Below are 18,690 nucleotides of genomic sequence, written 5' to 3' on the forward strand. Positions count from 1 at the left end.
ATACACAATACGAAGTACAAAATACGTTTCGCTCGTTCGATTTCGTTTACCGTTCGGTTGTAGAAAAATAAATAAAGTCGTTAAAATGATCGAGAAGCGTGTTCTTACGATCGGTAGAATCTACCGCATCTTGTCCTAGATTCGTAGCGGGAACTTTTAATTCGAATAGTTTAAAAGTATCCGGACATGCGACCCGACCGAAACACCGAACGTTGTTTCTCTAGTCGTTCGACTTACGATCGAGACATCGCGAATTCGTAATTACGACTGCTATTGCAAACGGACAATTTCCGCGGAAAACGATAAGACGCTACCAGGAAATATCGTTTCGTATCGATGGAACAACGTAGGACGGTACGAAGAATCGGAGAAATCGGATCGAACAAACTTTCGAGCCGGCGAAGGGAGGTTTCGTATTCCGTTGACGCTTTTCGATTAAAAGTGTTAATTTTACTCCTCGTTAATGTTTAATCAGCAAAGAGGAGAAATTAGCGCTATTTGCGCGAATAGATTAACCATTGTTTCGCGGGTAGAGGACAACGCATTCCAGTTCCGGAAACTGCATTATTGCCAGTTAGAAAGTACCGGATACTTGGAGCAGAGCGCAACGTTGAAATTTGTATCCGTAACAATTCAAATTTTAATCTTGCCGCATAATAGCGCGATTCCATGTGTTTGGTACGGTATCGCGAATGGCCCATCTCGACGGTTATTCGCCCTGCCAAGGGAAAAACGATGCTCACCCACCGTTCACGGTGTTTAGCATAATAGGCGCGGCTAGGAGTAACCAGATGGTAAACGCAAAGCCCCGATGTTTTCGATGCGTCTTCTGCGTCATCCTGCGATTCTCGAGCGCCCGTCTTAACGAACTTTTATTCGGAACACAATTGGGAGAAACACTGGATCGAGTAGTAAACACCGTCGATTTACGTATTTAGCGAAACGCGAGGTTTACTTTGGAACGAGCTTTCGCCCGATACCGACGTAAAAGGAAAGCTCGGCAAATTCCAAATACCTTTTCTCGAAAAATGTCCCATCGACCCTGTACAATCCGGAGTAAATGAAAACCTGGGAGAGTAAAATTCGGCGGATACGTTGGATGGCTTACCGTGTCTCTGTTAAAGTATAATAACTTTCGTCTTTGGCGGGGGGGGGGGGGGGGGGTAAAAATATCGTATTACAGGAAATATCGTTTCGCTCGTGTTATCGTCTAACGCGATTTAAACTTTCGAAGAAGAATATTCCATGTGCGGAGCTCTAATAAAAAGTTTGAAGCGAAGGTAGGAAATTGAATAGACCGTGGAAATCTTCGTTCTTAAACGGAAGAAAGTTACGTCTCGAAGAGTCCGCGGTTCATCGTCACCGCGAGAGCGTTCCAAGGGTGGTACGCGAGCGCTAATGGCTTGGAAAAGCGATCTTTCAACGGCGACTCTTATATCGCGTTTTAACCATTCAGAATGTACTCCACACTCGGGAAAGGAATGTGCAACGTGCCACGTGATAAAGCGATTTAGCGCACCGGGAGGAGCACTTAAAGGAATCGAGCTGGCGATGCGTAGACGGGTCTAAAGACGTCGTTACTTTTGTACGCTATTAGCCCCTTTCCGGCCTTTGAGCACTACCGCCGAGAGCAACTTGAAAGGCAGCCGGTCATTTCGCGCGTAAACCGTTCTTCGTTGGAAAATTCGACCGAAACTGAATCGAGCTGCCCTCGCCCGCGCCCGCGCCCACGACCCTCGTCTTCGAGAAATTCACGACACTCTTCGGCCCTCGTTTCGACCTCGATACAATACTTTTTTCTCTTTAACTTTGCTCAGCCGCTGGAGTTTATCCTTCGGAAAATTCTCAAACTCGCTGGCAATTTGTTCTCTCGTGTACCGCGCGGATCTGCCTTTACAAAAAGATTTAATCCAAGTAAAGCGCTTTCCAGCTTCTTACGAGTTGAAATCTCGCCAGACATCCGTGTTTTCGAAAATTTTCTTTTTAAATACAATCCGCGTAACTTTTACTCCTTCCTTTTGGAACGAGTGATATAATTAAACGAAAAGCTTAATTATTTCTCCGAGTTACTCGATAGACGAACCGTTACGGAAATAGACATTACTGGAAATTAAATTTGCGCGAATCACTTTCCGTCTACAGTCTCGTATGTGCGTTTTTCTTTCGTTCCGATCTGCTACGTACGGGAAAAGTTTATCGCAATTACATTTACGGAGCAAAAACAACCCAGACATCGAGTTCAGATACGATCCGAAGAAGTTTTTGCTTCCTATTTTTCATTTTCATAACTCTTATCGCAATTGGTCATACCGGTGAACACAGTTTGTAATTCGGACAAGAAGTGGAAGCAACTGGGACCGAAACGATGAAAAGCACGGTTTCGATACGTGTTTCGTAGCTTCTGGATCGCGCTGTAAGATACGGAAAACCGACTCGATTCGTTATTGCGTAAGTACGTACGAGCGAGCGAACGTTTCGTCGTGGCAACGGTCACACTTCCCATTCGACTTGGAAGCACTTGCGCGATCGAAATTAATTGCCAGGAAAAATAAATCGCTAAGTCGATTCAATCGGAACGCGGTGTCTTTCCAGTTGTTCGTTATTAAATAATTCGTGATTGCAGCTTTGCGCGGTTAACACGCGACACTGCTCTATCGAGATAATTTATCAAACTTTCCTTAGAAAATATCCCCGCAGGGTCGATTTAAAATTCTAATTTTGCGTGTAACTCGGTGCGTTTCTGCGCGCTGTTGCACCGTTGCACCGTTGCACCGTTGCACCGTTGCACCGTCGCTTCGCATCGCGTCGTCTCACGCAATCCTCTACATTGTGTTAGCGAAAACGTCGAATCGCTTTCTTCGCAATTTCACGCTTCGATTTCGTTGTTTCTTTGTCGGCGACGAGTTTTCACCCGCGAAACATTTTACTCGTTCGCTGCGTACATAATTTAGATAATAACAAGTATCGTCGCGACGCGACGTATCGATTGGATTCCAATCGCAATGAGGACACCGTTAGGATTTAATTCCGCGTCTACGATGGAATCGGTTATTAATTTTAGTAAATATTTTCGTTTAAAGGATCGAACGGAATCCCGTTCGTATTTATTCTTAATCGATTGATCGTTATTGCGCAATTAAATTGAAATAAATTCCTGCTACCGATGTTCCCGCGATAAATTCACGAAGAAATGAAATCGATGGCAGAGTACGATGTTTGCGATACGTTTCGCTGGAATATTTGCGTCGGAATTCGTACGGGTACGAAACGTGCGAGCGAAACAGCAACCGATTTCGTAACCCGATCGATCGCGAACCGATTAGTCCGAACTTGACGTCCCGTAGATCGATCGAGTCGACGAATCGACTTTCGACGTAATTGCGCGCGAGTTCGCATCGCGACGAGACCGTAACACGAATTGATAAAAACATTGCTACAACGATTATCAACCGGAGCAGTCGATGGGAAAAAATTAATTGGTTTTCATCGTTTATACGAAGTTACGGACGTGCATTGTAGATATTTAGTTACGCGTACGGGCGAGGAACTTGTACAGAGCAATCGACGCAAACGGGCCAATTAATAGTCGTTGTGAAACTTGTTTTCGCGAGAACGGGTAATCAACGGTATCTGCTCGTTGCGCAATTTATGTACCATTTCTTCCGACAACGAAGTAGAGACAATTCGAACAGCGGTACGCGTTGTTTCGACGTCTAGGACGCAATCGCGGACAGAAATTACACCTAAATCGATTATTTCGTCTTTGCAGCGAACTAACAGTTTCTCGTTCGGACCGGTCGCGATATTTTCCATTGGATCGTTTGCCCGGTAATTTCGCGTCGCATCGAAACGATTATTAATTCACGCCAATTTACTCCCGGGGTCGTCGTATCGACCAACGCGACGATTTCGGTGAATTTCTCGTTGTCGGTGAAGCGTATCCGAAAAAAACTCACCGCAACGGCTTCTCGCGTTGCTTCCGTATTTCAGGATTTGCGCGGTGTTACGCGAAACCGTGATGCAATTTTTCATTAGATTCGCGCGTTTCGTAATCGATAATGGTTAAAACATCCGGTTACGTTGGTTCTCGATTACGACGCCTCGAACGTTACAGTCTAGTTCGCGAAATGTTCAAATTCGCGATTATCGTTTCCTTCGTATCGGTAAGTTCGTTATTCGATCGACGATAGCCGCGTTACTCGCCACTCGAACGATATCGTTGATCTTGGGCGTCGATTTAAATTCGATACAGCGGTTCTCGGAAAACACGGATTCGCCATCGGGATTCGTTTTCGTGGTTACTTTTTCGCAATTTATGGCTCAATTTGTACCTCGATAATTGCAGAAAAAGGAGGAGGAACGTTTTCGCGAGTCCGGCCACGGCCGATCGACCTCTCGCGTAATCGTCGGTTTCTTGCCAACCGTCCACTACTCCGATACTCCGAAATCGAATATTTCCGTTTTCGGTGTCACTTGTTGCCAAACGACCGCTTCAACCGACCGAGTTTGCGAGCAAGTATCGAGGTTCTGCGTTACTGCGATCGATTTTCGTCGAAAAACCAAAGTATCGAAGCGCAAAGGTAGAACCGGCGGAAATTTTACGTTCGCGGGTGTCCGTATTTCGCTTAAAAGCCCTCGAGTCCGGCCTCTACGTACGATGCACAATTTTCTAAGGTGTTCCAACGAAGACGCAGTTGTTGTTACCATTGTTATCATTATTGGACGTTTTCCGCTCGCTCGATTCAGTCCGGATCCGAATTTGGCCACTTATCGGAACCGGCGATTTTCTAATCTTGTTCGGGCAACGTTCGAACAGCAGCGTTCTATCAAGTAGCAATCGATATCGATTCGAACCCGGCATCGGAATTGCAAATCCCGAAACCGCTTACGGTAATTGCGACAGCGATCCTAGGACGAGTTGCCCGCTCGGTAACGAACATCGTTCTATTCATAATTCGCGGTACGTACATTCGAGAATTATTTAGGATGGTCGATAATAAAGCGCGTCGCGTGCTCGCGTCGAAAAAGAAATTAATCGATCGGAAAGAAAGAGAAAGCTAACGAGAGAGAACGTACGATAAAATACCGTAACGAACGCAAAGCGAAACGCCAAGGGACGTTGAATTTTTCAATTCGAAGGCGATAATGTTCGCGAGCTCGTTAGCCACGGTTCGAAACTGATATTTGCCGATGGTTGCGCGAACAATTACGGTCCTTCGATTAAAAATTTTGCGATTCTAGACTATTTTAGGGTTACGTTGCTGCATCGGCAATCGGCAATATCGTATTTGCGTTTTCCGTACCTACCTGCCGATCGTCGATCGCGTAAGAAATTCAAGAATATCTACGAACGATCGTTTTTAATCGAACCACGATTCGCGTTTACATCGAACGTTGCAAATCGAATTGTTCGAAATTTCCGAATTTTAACGTTCCCGCAAAGATCGCTCGGAATCCCTCGATTTTTCGGAATTTCTCCATAACGGATTTCTATGGAGAAGCAAAATTGGATCAGCGAAATGTGCTCCGCTGGAAATGACTTTAATAATTCTGTCAACTTGTTCCACGGTACCGCGTCCTCGTTCGGTAACCGAGTTTCAGCAGTTCCACGCGAATGCGCATCCCCCGAACTCTGACTGTAATCGTAGTTCGCCCCTATTTGCGCGTACAATGTATAAAATATCGAGCAGTTTTACGCTCTTCCGTAAATTACCGTTATTAAAATTGGGCAGTTTCGCGGTCCACCGTCGGCGAACGCGGCGTAGAAAACGCGCGTAAATCCGAAAAATTTGAAGGAAGACGCGCTCGAATCCCGTGGTTCTCCTCGACAAAGGATATTCGTGAAATCGAAACGTATCGCGATACACGATAACGAAACGAACGGCAGAAGCGACGTCCGAGCCCCGAAATACGTCGATATCGAAAAAGACGTCACGAAAGTGAGTGGCACGCTGCAACGCACTCGTGACGGGGAGTAAATACTGGCATCGATACGGAGATGGATATCGACGTTCCTTGATAACGAACGTCCATCGGAGCGTCGACGCGTCTTTCTGGTTGGCGGCTAGCACGGTTTCTTCTAAATTGGCTCGCGTTTGTATTCGCAAACAACGCGTGTACGAGCAGCCCGGCCGCGGCAAATAATGCACATATTCATAGATGGAAATAAAGCGAGATGACCAGAGAGGGAGGGAAATGGCGGGTCGCCGGACGGCCGGACGGCCGGACGGCCGGACGGCCGGAAAGGTGAAAAAACTAGTTACCGGACTACCGATGCTTCGACCGCGGGCTGCTTCTGTTTACAATTATTCAGCGTCACGACGACGATTCGCCGAGTATATTAACGCGGCACGGCGACTCTGCACGCCCGCTGGCCATTTTGTTGTTTAAATGCAAATTAACGATCGTTTCGTTTCCAACGGGATTATTCCGCGAGACGCGGTAAACAAATTCCGCGGCGTAACGTTTAATATTTATTCGGATGGCCGGCGCTCCCAACGCGAAACTCGTTAGCAACGGCTCCTTTTTTCAGCCGAGCAGCTGCTTCGAACGATTTCGCGAGCCGCGATGTGGCGCGGTGCGACGCGCCGATTCAAATTGAAACGCGCGGGCGTCCGTCGAATCTCCGGCTCCCACGATTCGAAACGGAGTCTCGTTTGATTCCCTCTCCGTTTACCCGAAAGAAGCTTCGTTCCGTTTAGACGAAGCCAATGGACGCGGCCGAATTCGGTATTCGAATATTCGCCTCTATCGTGGAAACGAGAAATCGTTCCTCGACGGGAAAATCGGTACGCCGGTATTACCCCGGCCAAACTGTTCCACGAACTATCTCGTTTCCCGCGAGATCCCAATAAACGGAGTTTCGTTCGAGCATTTCCTGCCTAGCGCTGCAATTTCCGCGAAACGAAAAAGCGAATAACATCGATTCGAGACGATAACGTTGTCCTACGAAGTTCCCTGTTATCCGCACGTTAGAGACGCTCGAGAGCGCAGAAACGCGTAACGTTCGAACCCTTCGACGAGAGCCGCGAGCCCGGTGAGCTCGATTCCCTGGAAATTCTGCGTCGTTGGCGATCTTGGCGGGCACGCCGGTGCTCTCATTTACACGGAGATGTCCCGAACGTCCGTGAAGCGTCCGTGAAGCGTCCGTGAAGCGTCCGTGAAGCGTCCGTGAAGCGTCCGTGAAACGTCTGCGCGCGATCAAGAACCGTCCGTTCCTCGTTCGTCGAGGTTGCTCGGAGCGTAACAACGCCCGTGACATACCGCGTTAAAGGGAAACCCGTGGAGGGAACACCTCGGGCCTCGGATTCCATTAAATCGGTATACGAAAGGACAGCGCGGTCGCTACCGGTGACACGCGGCGGTTCCTCCGATCGATACGGAGCCACGGGAACCGTGAATCGCGACGGAAACCGAGTCGAATCGAACACCGGACGAGTTCCACTCGGTCGAGAAGCGGTTTTTTTTCGTTATCGGTTCCGACCCGGTAAAAATCGGTAGTCCCGGTGGATTTCGAATCTCCGAAATTCGAATCGTCGGAGAGGCGAAGAGAAAGCGGTTTCGCCGCGAAGGAACGGTTGGACCGCGATCGCGCCTAGACGGAGCGTCGACCTCGTTGGAATCGATTTCCTCGTTTTCGCGAGATTCCGCTTCCCGAACGAACGGTTTCCTCCGGTGTTGAAACGCAACGGTGCCGGAGCGGCGTAAGGTAACCGAAGCCGCGGCGAGCGAGCCGCAGGCGTGCAGCGTGCAGCGTGCAGCGTGCAGCGTGCAGCGTGCACCGCGGTGTTCCTTTCTTTTCTGATCGGTCAGTCGATCGACATGACTCTTCGCGACTGGTACGCGAACCGCGAGCTCCTCGTAACGGGTGTCACCAGTGACGTGGGTCGAGCGCTCCTCGAGAAGATCCTACGTTCGTTCCCCGAAGTGCGGGTGTACGCCGTGCTCAGATCCCGGAGTGGCTTCAATAAGGACGACAGGATCAAGAACATCTTCCTATCACCTCGGTACGACCACCGACTTTCTTCCACGCTCTCTCGTGTTCTATTCTATTCACACGATACGATCTCTCTCGTCGATCCGATTTCGCAGAGTTTGCTCGATCGTCTCTGCGAGGTGGCGCCGTTCGCGTACTTTTCCTTCGAGATATTCAACAAAATTGTTCGTACTTTGAAAATTTCGAAAAATCTCGGATCTCTCGAAAATCGCGTCGGTCCTTCGAGCGTCCGTTTGCGTTCAATCCGCACGCCTTTCGACGCGTTTCGTTCGCCGAGAACCGTAACCGTGCGTAGGTCGCGAGTACGTCGTTGCGCGATCCGTTTCAAAGGTTTACATCGCGCATTTGGAAAGAATTTACGAGGCAAAGGTTTTCCGGGATGCCGTTTTCGCGGATTCTTCCCTCTCGAACGATTTATTTCGCGGAAGACGAAAATCTCCGAGAAATAATAATCCGTCGGCAAAAGATCGGACAAACGGGAAAGACGCGATCGTATTTCATACTCCGGTTCGCTAAATTATTCCGTCGTCGTCCTTGTTGCGCGAGTACTCGCATCGTGGAAGAAGATCGATTTCCATCTATTCGTAGACTCGGGTCGTTCCCGGTGTGGAACGTTCTCCCGCGACCCGACACGGATCAGCCTCGAAAACCACTTTGGAAGTTGCGCATCGCGAGCGAAAAAGTTGAAAACAAACGTCGAAGCATTTTTGCGCGAACCGAGAACGGTGCGCGACGTCTCGTAATTCGTGCTCGAATATCGTTTCGTCGGAAACTTTGATCTTCGTAAAAACGACGCTCTGCGCGCGCGATGTCGATGTTTCCCGTTCCCTTCGATCTCCGACGTAATTCATTCGTGGCAAAATCGTACCACTCGCTCGAAACGTTCCACAACGTGGAAAGGAACGAGCTCCCTTCCGTAAATCGATGCGTCACATTTTGTACGAAGAGCGTACAAGCTTTCGCGAATTCTCGCAGCGTTCGGAAGTCGAAGAAAAACGTATCGAGGAGCCGCGCGTAAACGTCCGTCCGCGTTGCGGTTGCCGGGGGAATTATTTCGTTCGGGTTTCTCGTCCGTTCGATCCTTCGTTGCGGCGAATATCCTACCGTTGCGATCAGCATTGTACGTTACGTCGCATATTCGTTAGACATCGCGTCTGAGTTTAATCAGCCGTTCGTTAGACGGTGCCGTGGCGTTCCGCTGTAATCAAGGGTTCATTAGACGCAGCAACGCGTGCGGATTAGCTTTTCATCAGAGACGCCGTGGTTGCCGCGGGATCCGTGTCGGTTTATTTACCCCTTCCGAATACGCGATCGAAAACGGATAATATTATTCCCTCTCCAGGGATCGAAACGAAACGCGCCGGAGCGAAGATAGAAACGACTCTCTCTCTCTCTCTCTCTCTCTCTCGGTTCGTTGCGGTAAATGTCAGCAACGTTGAACCGTTACGCGGTCAAGTGATCCGGAAATAAAGCGCGGAGAAAAATTTCCTCGACGAATTAATTACGTTTCCTCGGTGACGCGTAAATCTCGCTGGAGGTACGGTGCACGGAACTCGGCCAAACGATTACCCGTTTCCTTCGGAGCGAATCATCTCGCGGATAATCGCGCCGCCCGAAGAGCAAAGGGGAAACGGGAAGCTTGTTTAACTTGCGTTCGGGGTCGATGGTAGGTATTCGTGACTTTAAATGGATTCACCGCGCCCAACGATTTATCCAACCCTGTCGGCCCGGACCGATAATTGGAAAACGAGAACGCGACACCCGCGATCCGGCGGAAAAAACCCACCGAAATGGAAACGCGGTAACGCAAGACCGTTGCCGTTCGAGAAAACTTTATCGGCCTCGGAAAAGGTAAACGTTTATTTTCGACGAAATCTTCCTACGCGTAACGGAATTTTTCGCGAGTTACTCGCGTTCGAAAATATTTGGGATCTCGTTGGACCTTTTCGCTCGATCGAATCGCGAAAACGGGGATCGGAAATTTCTTTCCGCGCGATCGTAGGGTTCTCGCGCGAAAGGAAAACGTTTCGATTCGAGAAGAAGCATGCATCGAAAGGAACCGAAGCGGAACGATATAAATCGTATCGCGGTGTTACGCGATCGTCCACCGTAACGATCCCGGGTTGCGTCGCGAGACACGCGAGGCAAAACTCGACCGTGGTCCGCGAGGGAAACGAGTATTTTCACCGGCGGGGAAATTTATTTTCATTAGCGCGGTTTCCTCGTCGGCGTCCTTTCGCCGCGATCAGAGAGCGCGTTCCGCGCCAGCGGCGCGAGATCTTCCGTTTACGAGCTCGAGGAAAATTCGTCGACGCGTTCGAAATTTCGCGATATTAAAATTCACGAAGGAAGCTACGGACCCCGGAGAAATATCACCGATCGGAAGACGCCGCGCGCGATTAACGGATAAACGCGAACCGACGCGACGGGTGTCGGAAAAAATTCATCGGATTACACCTTGCGACGAAAGATCGTAAATTATTGCACAACGATCACGGAACGCGACTCATCGCGCGTATACGTTACGGTCGAACCGCGCGCTTCGAACCGATCGCTCGTTGGAGAACGCGCGACGGTTAGGTTACGCAATAGTGGTTGCGCAATCTCGCGTTTACTTTTACCGGTGAAATTGGTAAATCCGATTCCCAGCGCGAACAGATACACGGTGTATACGTTACCCGTCTATCGTTGCGAACAGTTGCACCCTTTGCACCGTTGAACGAAAGACCGTTGGACGGAGCGCGTCTCGACGAAATATTACACTCTTCTCGACCGTTCGATCGCCTCGAATCGGCCCTTCGCTCCACAGTGGCGAAGGCGAGCATCCTTCGAAACGAAATTAACACCGACCGGGAACGCACGAAATGCAACCGCTCGGAACGATTTTTATTCGCGCGTAACCTATCCATTCTTACAATTTTCCTTCTCGAGGAACAATAGGAAGGAGAAACTCGGTCGAGATCCGCTTCGGCGTTTCGAACAAAGAACCGACCCCAAGAGTCGCTCGAACCGCTCGGGATAACTCTACGCGGACGCGACAAAGCCGCTAATACGGGGCGCGAACGAAATTCAATTCCGAGATTCGAAACTCGAGCGCAGAAACGATGTGTTTCCGGATCGCGTGCTCTCGACGAGAAACCGGCGTTGCGACGGTGAAGCGGTTACGGTACAATGGGTAGTCGCGTAATAACAGAGCCTCCGTTGTTAAGGGCGCGGAGGATCGCTCGAGACGCCGTTAACGCATCGGCGTTATTTCGAGCAACCACCTACGTGGCTCGTAGCTCCCCGGAATGGTAGATACGGATCTAGAAATAAGTATTCGCGAACGAGTCGCACGGTTATCGCGTTTCTCCGTTCCTCGGCGACACGCGTCACCGATGTTCCCGGTCGGTGATTCCGCGGGAAATTCCCTCACGGTTCGCGTCGTTCCCGAATTCGCTACTCGAGTCGAAGCTGGCCGTGGTCCGATTCGACGAACAACGAGTCCTCCCGTTGGTTTGCCACAGATTCGAGAGACTGAGGCAAGAGGAACCGGAGGCGATCTCTCGCGTGAAGGCCTTGGAGGGTAATTTGCTGTACGATGGACTGGGCTTGAGCAAGGAGGACACGGAACTGTTGAGCAAGGTCAGCGTGGTGCTTCACGCGGCCGGTCCGCACGACACGGTGTTCGAGTTTTGCCAGGAGCTACCGCGACTGGAGGTAGCGGCCGCCGTTTCGAGCATCTTCCGGCACAAGGGCCGAATCGCGGAGAGCTTGCAGAACGAACGCGTACCCGAGATACCCGTGGCTCTGGTCCGAGTGCCGTTGATCGGGCCGGCGTATCGCGAGCCCATGCCCGGCTTCGTCGACGTCTTCAAAGGATCGACGGCTTTCGTGGTAGGCTCGGGCCTCGCTCAGGGCAAATCCGAGTTTCCAGCGGAAATCATCCCGATCGACCTGACGGTCAACACCCTGCTCGCCGTTGCTTGGGAACGGGCCATCGAGTAAGTACCAACCGACTATCCGACTATCCGACTATCCGACTATCCGACTATCCGACTATCCCCGAACGCGTCCACGGACCAACGATTTCTCCAAATCGAACGTTCGATGAACAATCGGAAGAACGACGGAAGAATCCGTTCCCGGTGCGTTCGATACGGGTTGAACGCGTAGATTTTCAGTGCTCGGTTCGGCGAGAGCGACAGTTACGTCTCGTACCTTTCCCGGAAGAGGGTGAATTCGATCGAGGTGCCGGTATTCGAGACTCAACGAAATTCGCGAGCCGTATTCGTACGCGAAACGACGCGTACAACCTCGAAACGGAGATGGAAATTAGCGATCCTCGGCGCGTAATTGTTCGTCGGTTGGTTGCACGATGATTCGTAAAATAATTGCAACCGGGACGGAGCTCGGTCTCCGCGAAAAGAAGGAAATGCAAATTGTTTCGTTCGTGTGCCGGAGTACTCCGAAACGCACGACCTCTTTTATGCCCGGCTGAAACGGAAGCCGACAATAATATGCCGGTAATAACGAAAGAACGGATCGTTGTTCCGGTACTTCGCGCCGACGACAGGCCCATTTTTCAAAGGACAGCCGCCGCAGCGGAAGGCGGAACGAAACGACCACGGTTTAATCTCCCGCATCGAGAACGGAGTTTTAAATTCGTCACGTTTTCCGCGCTGTAGGAGCGCTCGTGTCGGAGAGAGCGGACCCTTCGAGCGGCTGGCTTTTATTCGCGTCTCGTCAACGACGAAACGATCGAACGATACGCGCGGCATGTTTTACCGAATCCCCGGTAATAGGTTCGCGTTCCGTGCCAACTCTCCGTTCTCCGCTCTCCGCTCTCCGCTCTCCGCTCTCCGCTCTCCGCTCTCCGCTCTCCGCGGAAGCGAAACGAAAATCGGCCGCGCGGCGATTTTCGCGTCTCCTCGGAAAATTGTCGATTCGAGTAAAAGGAATCGTTTGTTCGACAACACCGGTATCGTTTCATCGATCAACGTCCGGTAAGGTAAATCGCGTTTCGCGACGCAGTGGCGCGGAACGTTGCACGCGTTGCTCGACGAATCGGGCGAGAGGCTCGATCCCGGAAAACACCGACCCGATCCTTTCTCCTCTCGAGCGTCCCCGCGGACTCGCGATCGCGATTCTGGACGCGAGTTCGATCTCGCTTTCGAAATATTCCGTAATCGTGGAAGGAAAATTCGCTGGACGAGTCGAAGAGCGAACGCGTTCCATCTAGGATCGTGGTCGCGCGGTAGACAACGATCCGTCGAGAACGCTCGACGACGAGTTTTCGAAATTTCAACGCGCGTTATCGCGAACGCCGCCGTTATCGGCGAGTAATTCGAGTTACTCGCGGGAAAATCCCCGCGGTTGGCTCGCGACGGAATCGGACGACGAATCAACGATCCTCGACGAAGACGGATCGAAACCTTCGAGACGAACCATTGGCAATTTACCGATTCTTGACTCCGAGGGCGACGTGCTCGGGATCCGAGAGAGCCTCGCCTCGCCTCGCCTCCCCTCGCCGCGATTCCGCTCCCGCGTATTTACCTTCTCTTTTCGTCGTAGGAAAAACGTGCAGGGAGCCCTGGTGTACAACGCCGCGCCGATCGGATGCACGTGGAACGAGGTGGTTAAGAAAGGTCGACGGGGCAACCGACAGTTCGGGTACCCGAGTTTCGGATTCCGTGGAATGACGTCCATGGCGGGCCTGCATTGGCTCCTGGTGTTGCTGTTCGAGTGGCTGCCATCCGTGATCTGCGACACGGTTCTCGGTCTCTTCGGAGCGAAGAAAAGGTAGAGAAATACCGCGAAACTCCGCGCCGGGAGGAGCACCGAGTTCGTAAAAACGGCGAAGAACTCGGCATGTTCCGGATCGTCGACACCCTCTCGATCGAGAGTTCGATTACGTTCCGCGTTCGCGCTCGGTTCGCGCTCGATTCGCGATTCTGCGGCAAATTTCCATCGCAACGCGGCGAAGCTTCGGACGGCTATCGGAAAGCGATTCGCGGAATACCCAGGTACCGAGTTATCCGATGCGAGTCAACGCGGGAAAAGCCGGGAATCCGCTACCCAACTTCTCCGAAAGAACCATCGAAGAAGAATTTCGGGAAAGTTCGATCGCAGTGTTCGCGAAGGCGCGTAGGATGCACTCCGTGGAAGTTGGGGCTCGAAGCGGGACACGGGACGCGACACACTTGGCAAATGCGATGCGATCGTAAAAAAGTAAAAGTTATCTCCAACTACGATTTAACCGAATACCAAAGTAAACAGGTTTCCCGCGGTATTCGGCTGGAGGAACAAAAAGAGAGGGCACGGAAGAGCAGCCAAGGCGACAAAGAAACGAAACTCGTTTTCCCTGCGTGAAAAGAACGACTCGCGGATTCGTTCTCCGATTGCTTTTAAAAATCCCGAGTTTTTTCGTTCAACGACGGGGAAACTTGTCAAAAAATCTCGACAGCCTCCTCCCTCTCGTTGAAATACGTTTCACCGGCGGTTCCCGCGATTCTCGGACCGGGCAGCGGTTCGCGAAGAAACTACGAAAACTGGGCGTTCCCGAAACGACTTACGCGCTCACGTTGCGAGCTTCCAACGTTCCCCTCGAATCGGTTTAATCGCGATCGCGCGGGAAATTTCAGCCGCGATGCAAATTTTCTCGGAGAAGGTACCTCGTTGCGAAACGACCTCGAAACGACGAGTCGTTCGATCGCAACGGTACCGTAAACACCGGTAAATCGATTGCGAAATATTTCTAAACGAATGTCGTTCATTGCGAAAACTCGTACCGAATCGTGAGCTCGTAGACTTCGTACTTGCTTCTCCTTCCAGATGCAATTTCAAATTCTACGCATACGTATGCGTATTGTTCCTTCGCTGGCAAAACTCGAGGAAAGGCACTCTTCCGTTCGTTCGTCCTTCGATGATGTTCGCCGTGCGCGCTGAAACTTTGATCGAATTCCTCTCTATCGTCGAACTCTCGATGGAGCAGTCGCAACCTCGCGTTGATATTTTAACAGGATACGCGCGACGTTTTAAACAAATATTTCCTCGCGAATTCGGTTTCGTATCGCTTCGGAAAACGGTGGATCCGTCAAAGTTGGATCTCCGAGGTTGCGCCGTGTGGAAGTTTCTCCTCTTTGCCGGTTGCAAAAGTCGAACGTCGTCCCGACAACTTACGCGATTTCGTTCCGTACTCGATCCACGCGCTCGTTCGCGTACGCGTTCTTCGCTTTCGCGTTTAATCGTATCGATCCGAGTTCGATATCGCGCCTCTTTCGATCCATTTACCTCGCCGGTAAATTCTCTACGGAGTATCGCGATGGAACGAAAAGTGTAGACATTTGGAGCTTCATCGGTGGAGAACTCGTCGCGCGCAACAAGGGTCTCTCTCGACCCTTAACGTCGACCGAACGCGAGCAGGCCGAAGCTTCCTCGGTGTAGCTCCATTTCCCCCTCTTTCGTTGCATCCGGGTCGTTCTTCTCGTCGATCGTCCCTGAAGAGTCTTTCCGTGTTAACCGGCAAAGCCGAGCCAGCTTCTCTCCGTATTCGAAAGAGACCCGTGAGTGTCCACGGATTTCCGCGGTTCGTCTTTGAAGCGAACAGCGAGACCGAGCGAACGCGGAACGAAAAGACGAGAGATCGACCCTTCGATGACTCCGAGAGACCGAGTTTCACGGACCCGCGGCCACCCAGCTACGCGACTCGCTTCGCCGAACAAATATTTCTTCCTCGATGATCGAATTGTTCGGCCTACGCGTAACGAGAATTTCCTTTCGGACCTCTCGAAGATGGAATACGTCGATTTTGGCACGCGTCGCTCGACGTATCTCCTTCGCCGATTTTAATCGGTCCAGGTATTCGTCCGAGACGGTCGCTCGAGCGTTACGGTTGAACTTTACGGATCACGGGCGTGGCTCTCGATGCGTTTCCTCGCGAAACGACTCGACGAATCACCGTAACCGCAATGTTTACGAGAGGCTTCCTCTCTTGCGTCGTGAATCGCGAATCGACGAAGAAAAAGTTTGGAGAGGGACCCGAGAGACTCGTCAACGAGGAGTCTCCCAACGAGATTTTAATTAGCCGTCATCGAAGAGATTGAATCTCAAAGAGCCGAAACCTCGAAGCGATCGCGACACTTTCCAAGTTCCTGCGTCTCGTTTCTCGTTTCTCGTTTCTCGTTTCTCGTTTCTCGTTTCGTTCGTTGGAGAGTGAACGTCTCGTGGTCGCGATAAACGTTCGCGGAGCTAAATCGAACGGGACGGTCGTACGGATCGAAAAGGGTCGGAGGTGAAGTCGTTTCCGCGTAAAACGAGTCGAAGGAAAATCACGATCGAGGGGGAGAACCGCGCTCGAAAGAAATAGATGCGAATCGAAGAGTCGGAAGCAACGAGAGCTCGGAGCGAGTGCGGCATTAAGGCCGCGTGGGAGGGGGAGACGCGGCGGTAAAAACATTTGCTTCTCCGCAGGCTTCTACGAGAGCACGAGAGAGTTCGTAATGCGCTTCGATCCCTCGAGTCGATTTCATCGAGGTCGTGGTCAGCGGAGAGGAATCGCGTGTACCTGCTCCAACGACGTCTCGCCCCGGAAGACCAAGATGCATTTCCGGTTACCGCGGATATCGACATAGAGAGTTACGTTCTGTGCGCGGCCGCCGCCACCCGAAAGTATTGCGTCGAGGAGGGAAACGTCGAGCTCGTGAGAATCTTTCGATCGCTCTTCTGCTTCCTCCTCGCCGCCGCCTTTGTCTGCGTATTTTTCTTATTCGGCCGTTACGCGCCCGCGAAACATCGCGAACTGTAAACGCGCTCGAACTTCGAACGCTCTCGCTTCGAGTATACATCGACGACGACCGATCATCGACGCGTATTCGGTTACGCGTTCGAAAGATCCGTGGATTCGCTTACTCCGCCGTATCGACGGATCGTTGAACGTTTGAACACCTTCCGTCGCGTTTATCGAGCTCGTTCGCTTCGACGTGAAAGAAGAGGCGTTGAAAAAGAAAACCGATTCAACGTTTATCGCCTACAAGGACTCGGCGAACAAGGACGCGCCACGACAAAGAAATGCCGATCTCCTTGCAAACGACCACTACGTACCAGAGGTATACGCGTACGTACGTTGCCCGAAGATTTCGAGACTCCGAGTACGAGGGTTTTCTCTCTCGTTTCGAGCCTACGAACGAAAAGAAATTTCTCCGTCCGCGGATGCTGGGTACACTCGAGCCGGAGAAGGTTCTCCGATCGAGGCTACCTCTGTCGCGCGCAAACGGAGAGGCGAGCCATACGCGAAAAAGCAAACTTTCCGCTCGGTGTGATTCGTAAACGGGAAAATTACATCGAGGAGTCAAATATTTCCACCCGAGTTGCTTCGTTTCGAGTATCTCTACGAAAAAGTGTCTCCTTCGAAGAGCCGATTTCGATCCGCTCTTCCTTGCGCGTTCGAGTCCTTTATTTTTACTTTCCGCGTTCCGAAGTAGCGCTCGTTCGGTTGCAGGTTTCTTTCTCGTTCCCTCTATTGATATCATTTAATCGTTCGCTCGTGGTATTTCGAAATCGCATCGCGCGAGATGCGACGCGATCGCGTCTCGTACGATCGTCGTCGTCTCGGAAAGTTTCGACTTATTTTTCGTACGATTGGAAAAGCAGACGAAAGGTTCGACTTCGATACGGTTCGAGCGCAACATTCAGAGTCAATAGCGCGCGGTACGTACTATATATCGACGAAAGTCGAACGAACCGGACATTTGTAACATTTTAATAAAAACTCCATCCACCCGATGAATTTTACTACCAAAAGTGTACTTGCGGCGAATCCCGTGTTTCCGCAAAATCGAGAAGAAAAAGTTTCTCGGCGGTCGCGACTTGGCTCGGTAAAACGCGAAGTAATTTCCTCTCGAGGGAAGTTCCGCTTTCGCGAAACGAAGACATCGTTTACAAACGGAAGTCCGATCTCTTTTTCTCCCCTCGCTTTATTTCAAAGCCCGTTACAAATGTAACCGTACAATAACGCTAAGATCTAACGAGTTAATTTGAACGCTGCTCTCGCCGAGCACGGTCAACGGTATTGCTCGAACTGCTGGCCGAATAATCGGAGGGAAAGTTTCCACAGGAGGAGGAAGCAGAAACGCCGTTCCGTTGTCTCTCCTCCTGCTCCCTTTTTCCTCCATCAATTATGCATTTCAAAAAGAAGATTCAAACGCGCCGCTTTAATTCGTTCCGGTTGACGTTCGCCTCCGTCGTTCCGCGCAACCTTCCGAACAGTTTACACCGATTTCTCGCAAACTCTCCTTCTCTCGGCTCTTCTCGCGCAATTTACCTTCGATTGCGAATCAACGACACTCGCTTCGACGATTGTTCGTTTGGGAAAAACTTTCGGGTCTTCCGACAATGTAAAGGTACGTACGAACCAAGGTTCGAAAATATTAACGAACCTTTCTTTCGATCTTGGTAACTCGCGCGAGAAACATCGACGAGCTTCGAAACTCTCGAATAGCAACGTTGAAAAGAAAATTTCTCGCGAAACTGTTCGAAATACGTAGGAACCATTTTTTCGTATCCACGTGACGCGAGAAAATAATTGCAGGCCGACCTGTTTCGTACAGGATACTCCGTATAATATAGTATACTACGCATGCTCGACCGTAAACTACCTTGTATATTTCCGAGCGATTTTGCTCGATCCTCGTGCTCGACTCTTTAGATTTTTGTCG

At 50.9% G+C, this 18,690-nt stretch overlaps 1 protein-coding gene across 1 annotated transcript; it reads left to right on the plus strand.

Moving 5' to 3' along the window:
• The first annotated feature begins 7,706 nt into the window (after positions 1 to 7,706).
• LOC143152766 (putative fatty acyl-CoA reductase CG5065) lies at positions 7,707 to 17,758 on the plus strand. Its single transcript, XM_076323240.1, has 4 exons — positions 7,707 to 8,006; positions 11,503 to 11,979; positions 13,550 to 13,777; positions 16,448 to 17,758. The coding sequence occupies exons 1-4, from the start codon at positions 7,822 to 7,824 to the stop codon at positions 16,779 to 16,781; spliced, it is 1,224 nt and encodes a 407-aa protein (XP_076179355.1). The 5' UTR covers positions 7,707 to 7,821; the 3' UTR covers positions 16,782 to 17,758.
• Positions 17,759 to 18,690: the final 932 nt, after the last annotated feature.

This window comes from Ptiloglossa arizonensis, chromosome 11 (assembly GCF_051014685.1).
Source record: "Ptiloglossa arizonensis isolate GNS036 chromosome 11, iyPtiAriz1_principal, whole genome shotgun sequence".
NCBI lineage: Eukaryota > Metazoa > Arthropoda > Insecta > Hymenoptera > Colletidae > Ptiloglossa > Ptiloglossa arizonensis.

Excerpts from the sequence above, each read along its gene's own strand:
- LOC143152766 (XM_076323240.1), top strand. The coding sequence starts at position 7,822 with ATGACTCTTCGCGACTGGTACGCGAACCGCGAGCTCCTCGTAACGGGT. Across the intron at positions 8,007-11,502 it reads AACATCTTCCTATCACCTCG|ATTCGAGAGACTGAGGCAAG; the intron begins GTACGACCACCG and ends GGTTTGCCACAG. Across the intron at positions 13,778-16,447 it reads CTCTTCGGAGCGAAGAAAAG|GCTTCTACGAGAGCACGAGA; the intron begins GTAGAGAAATAC and ends GCTTCTCCGCAG.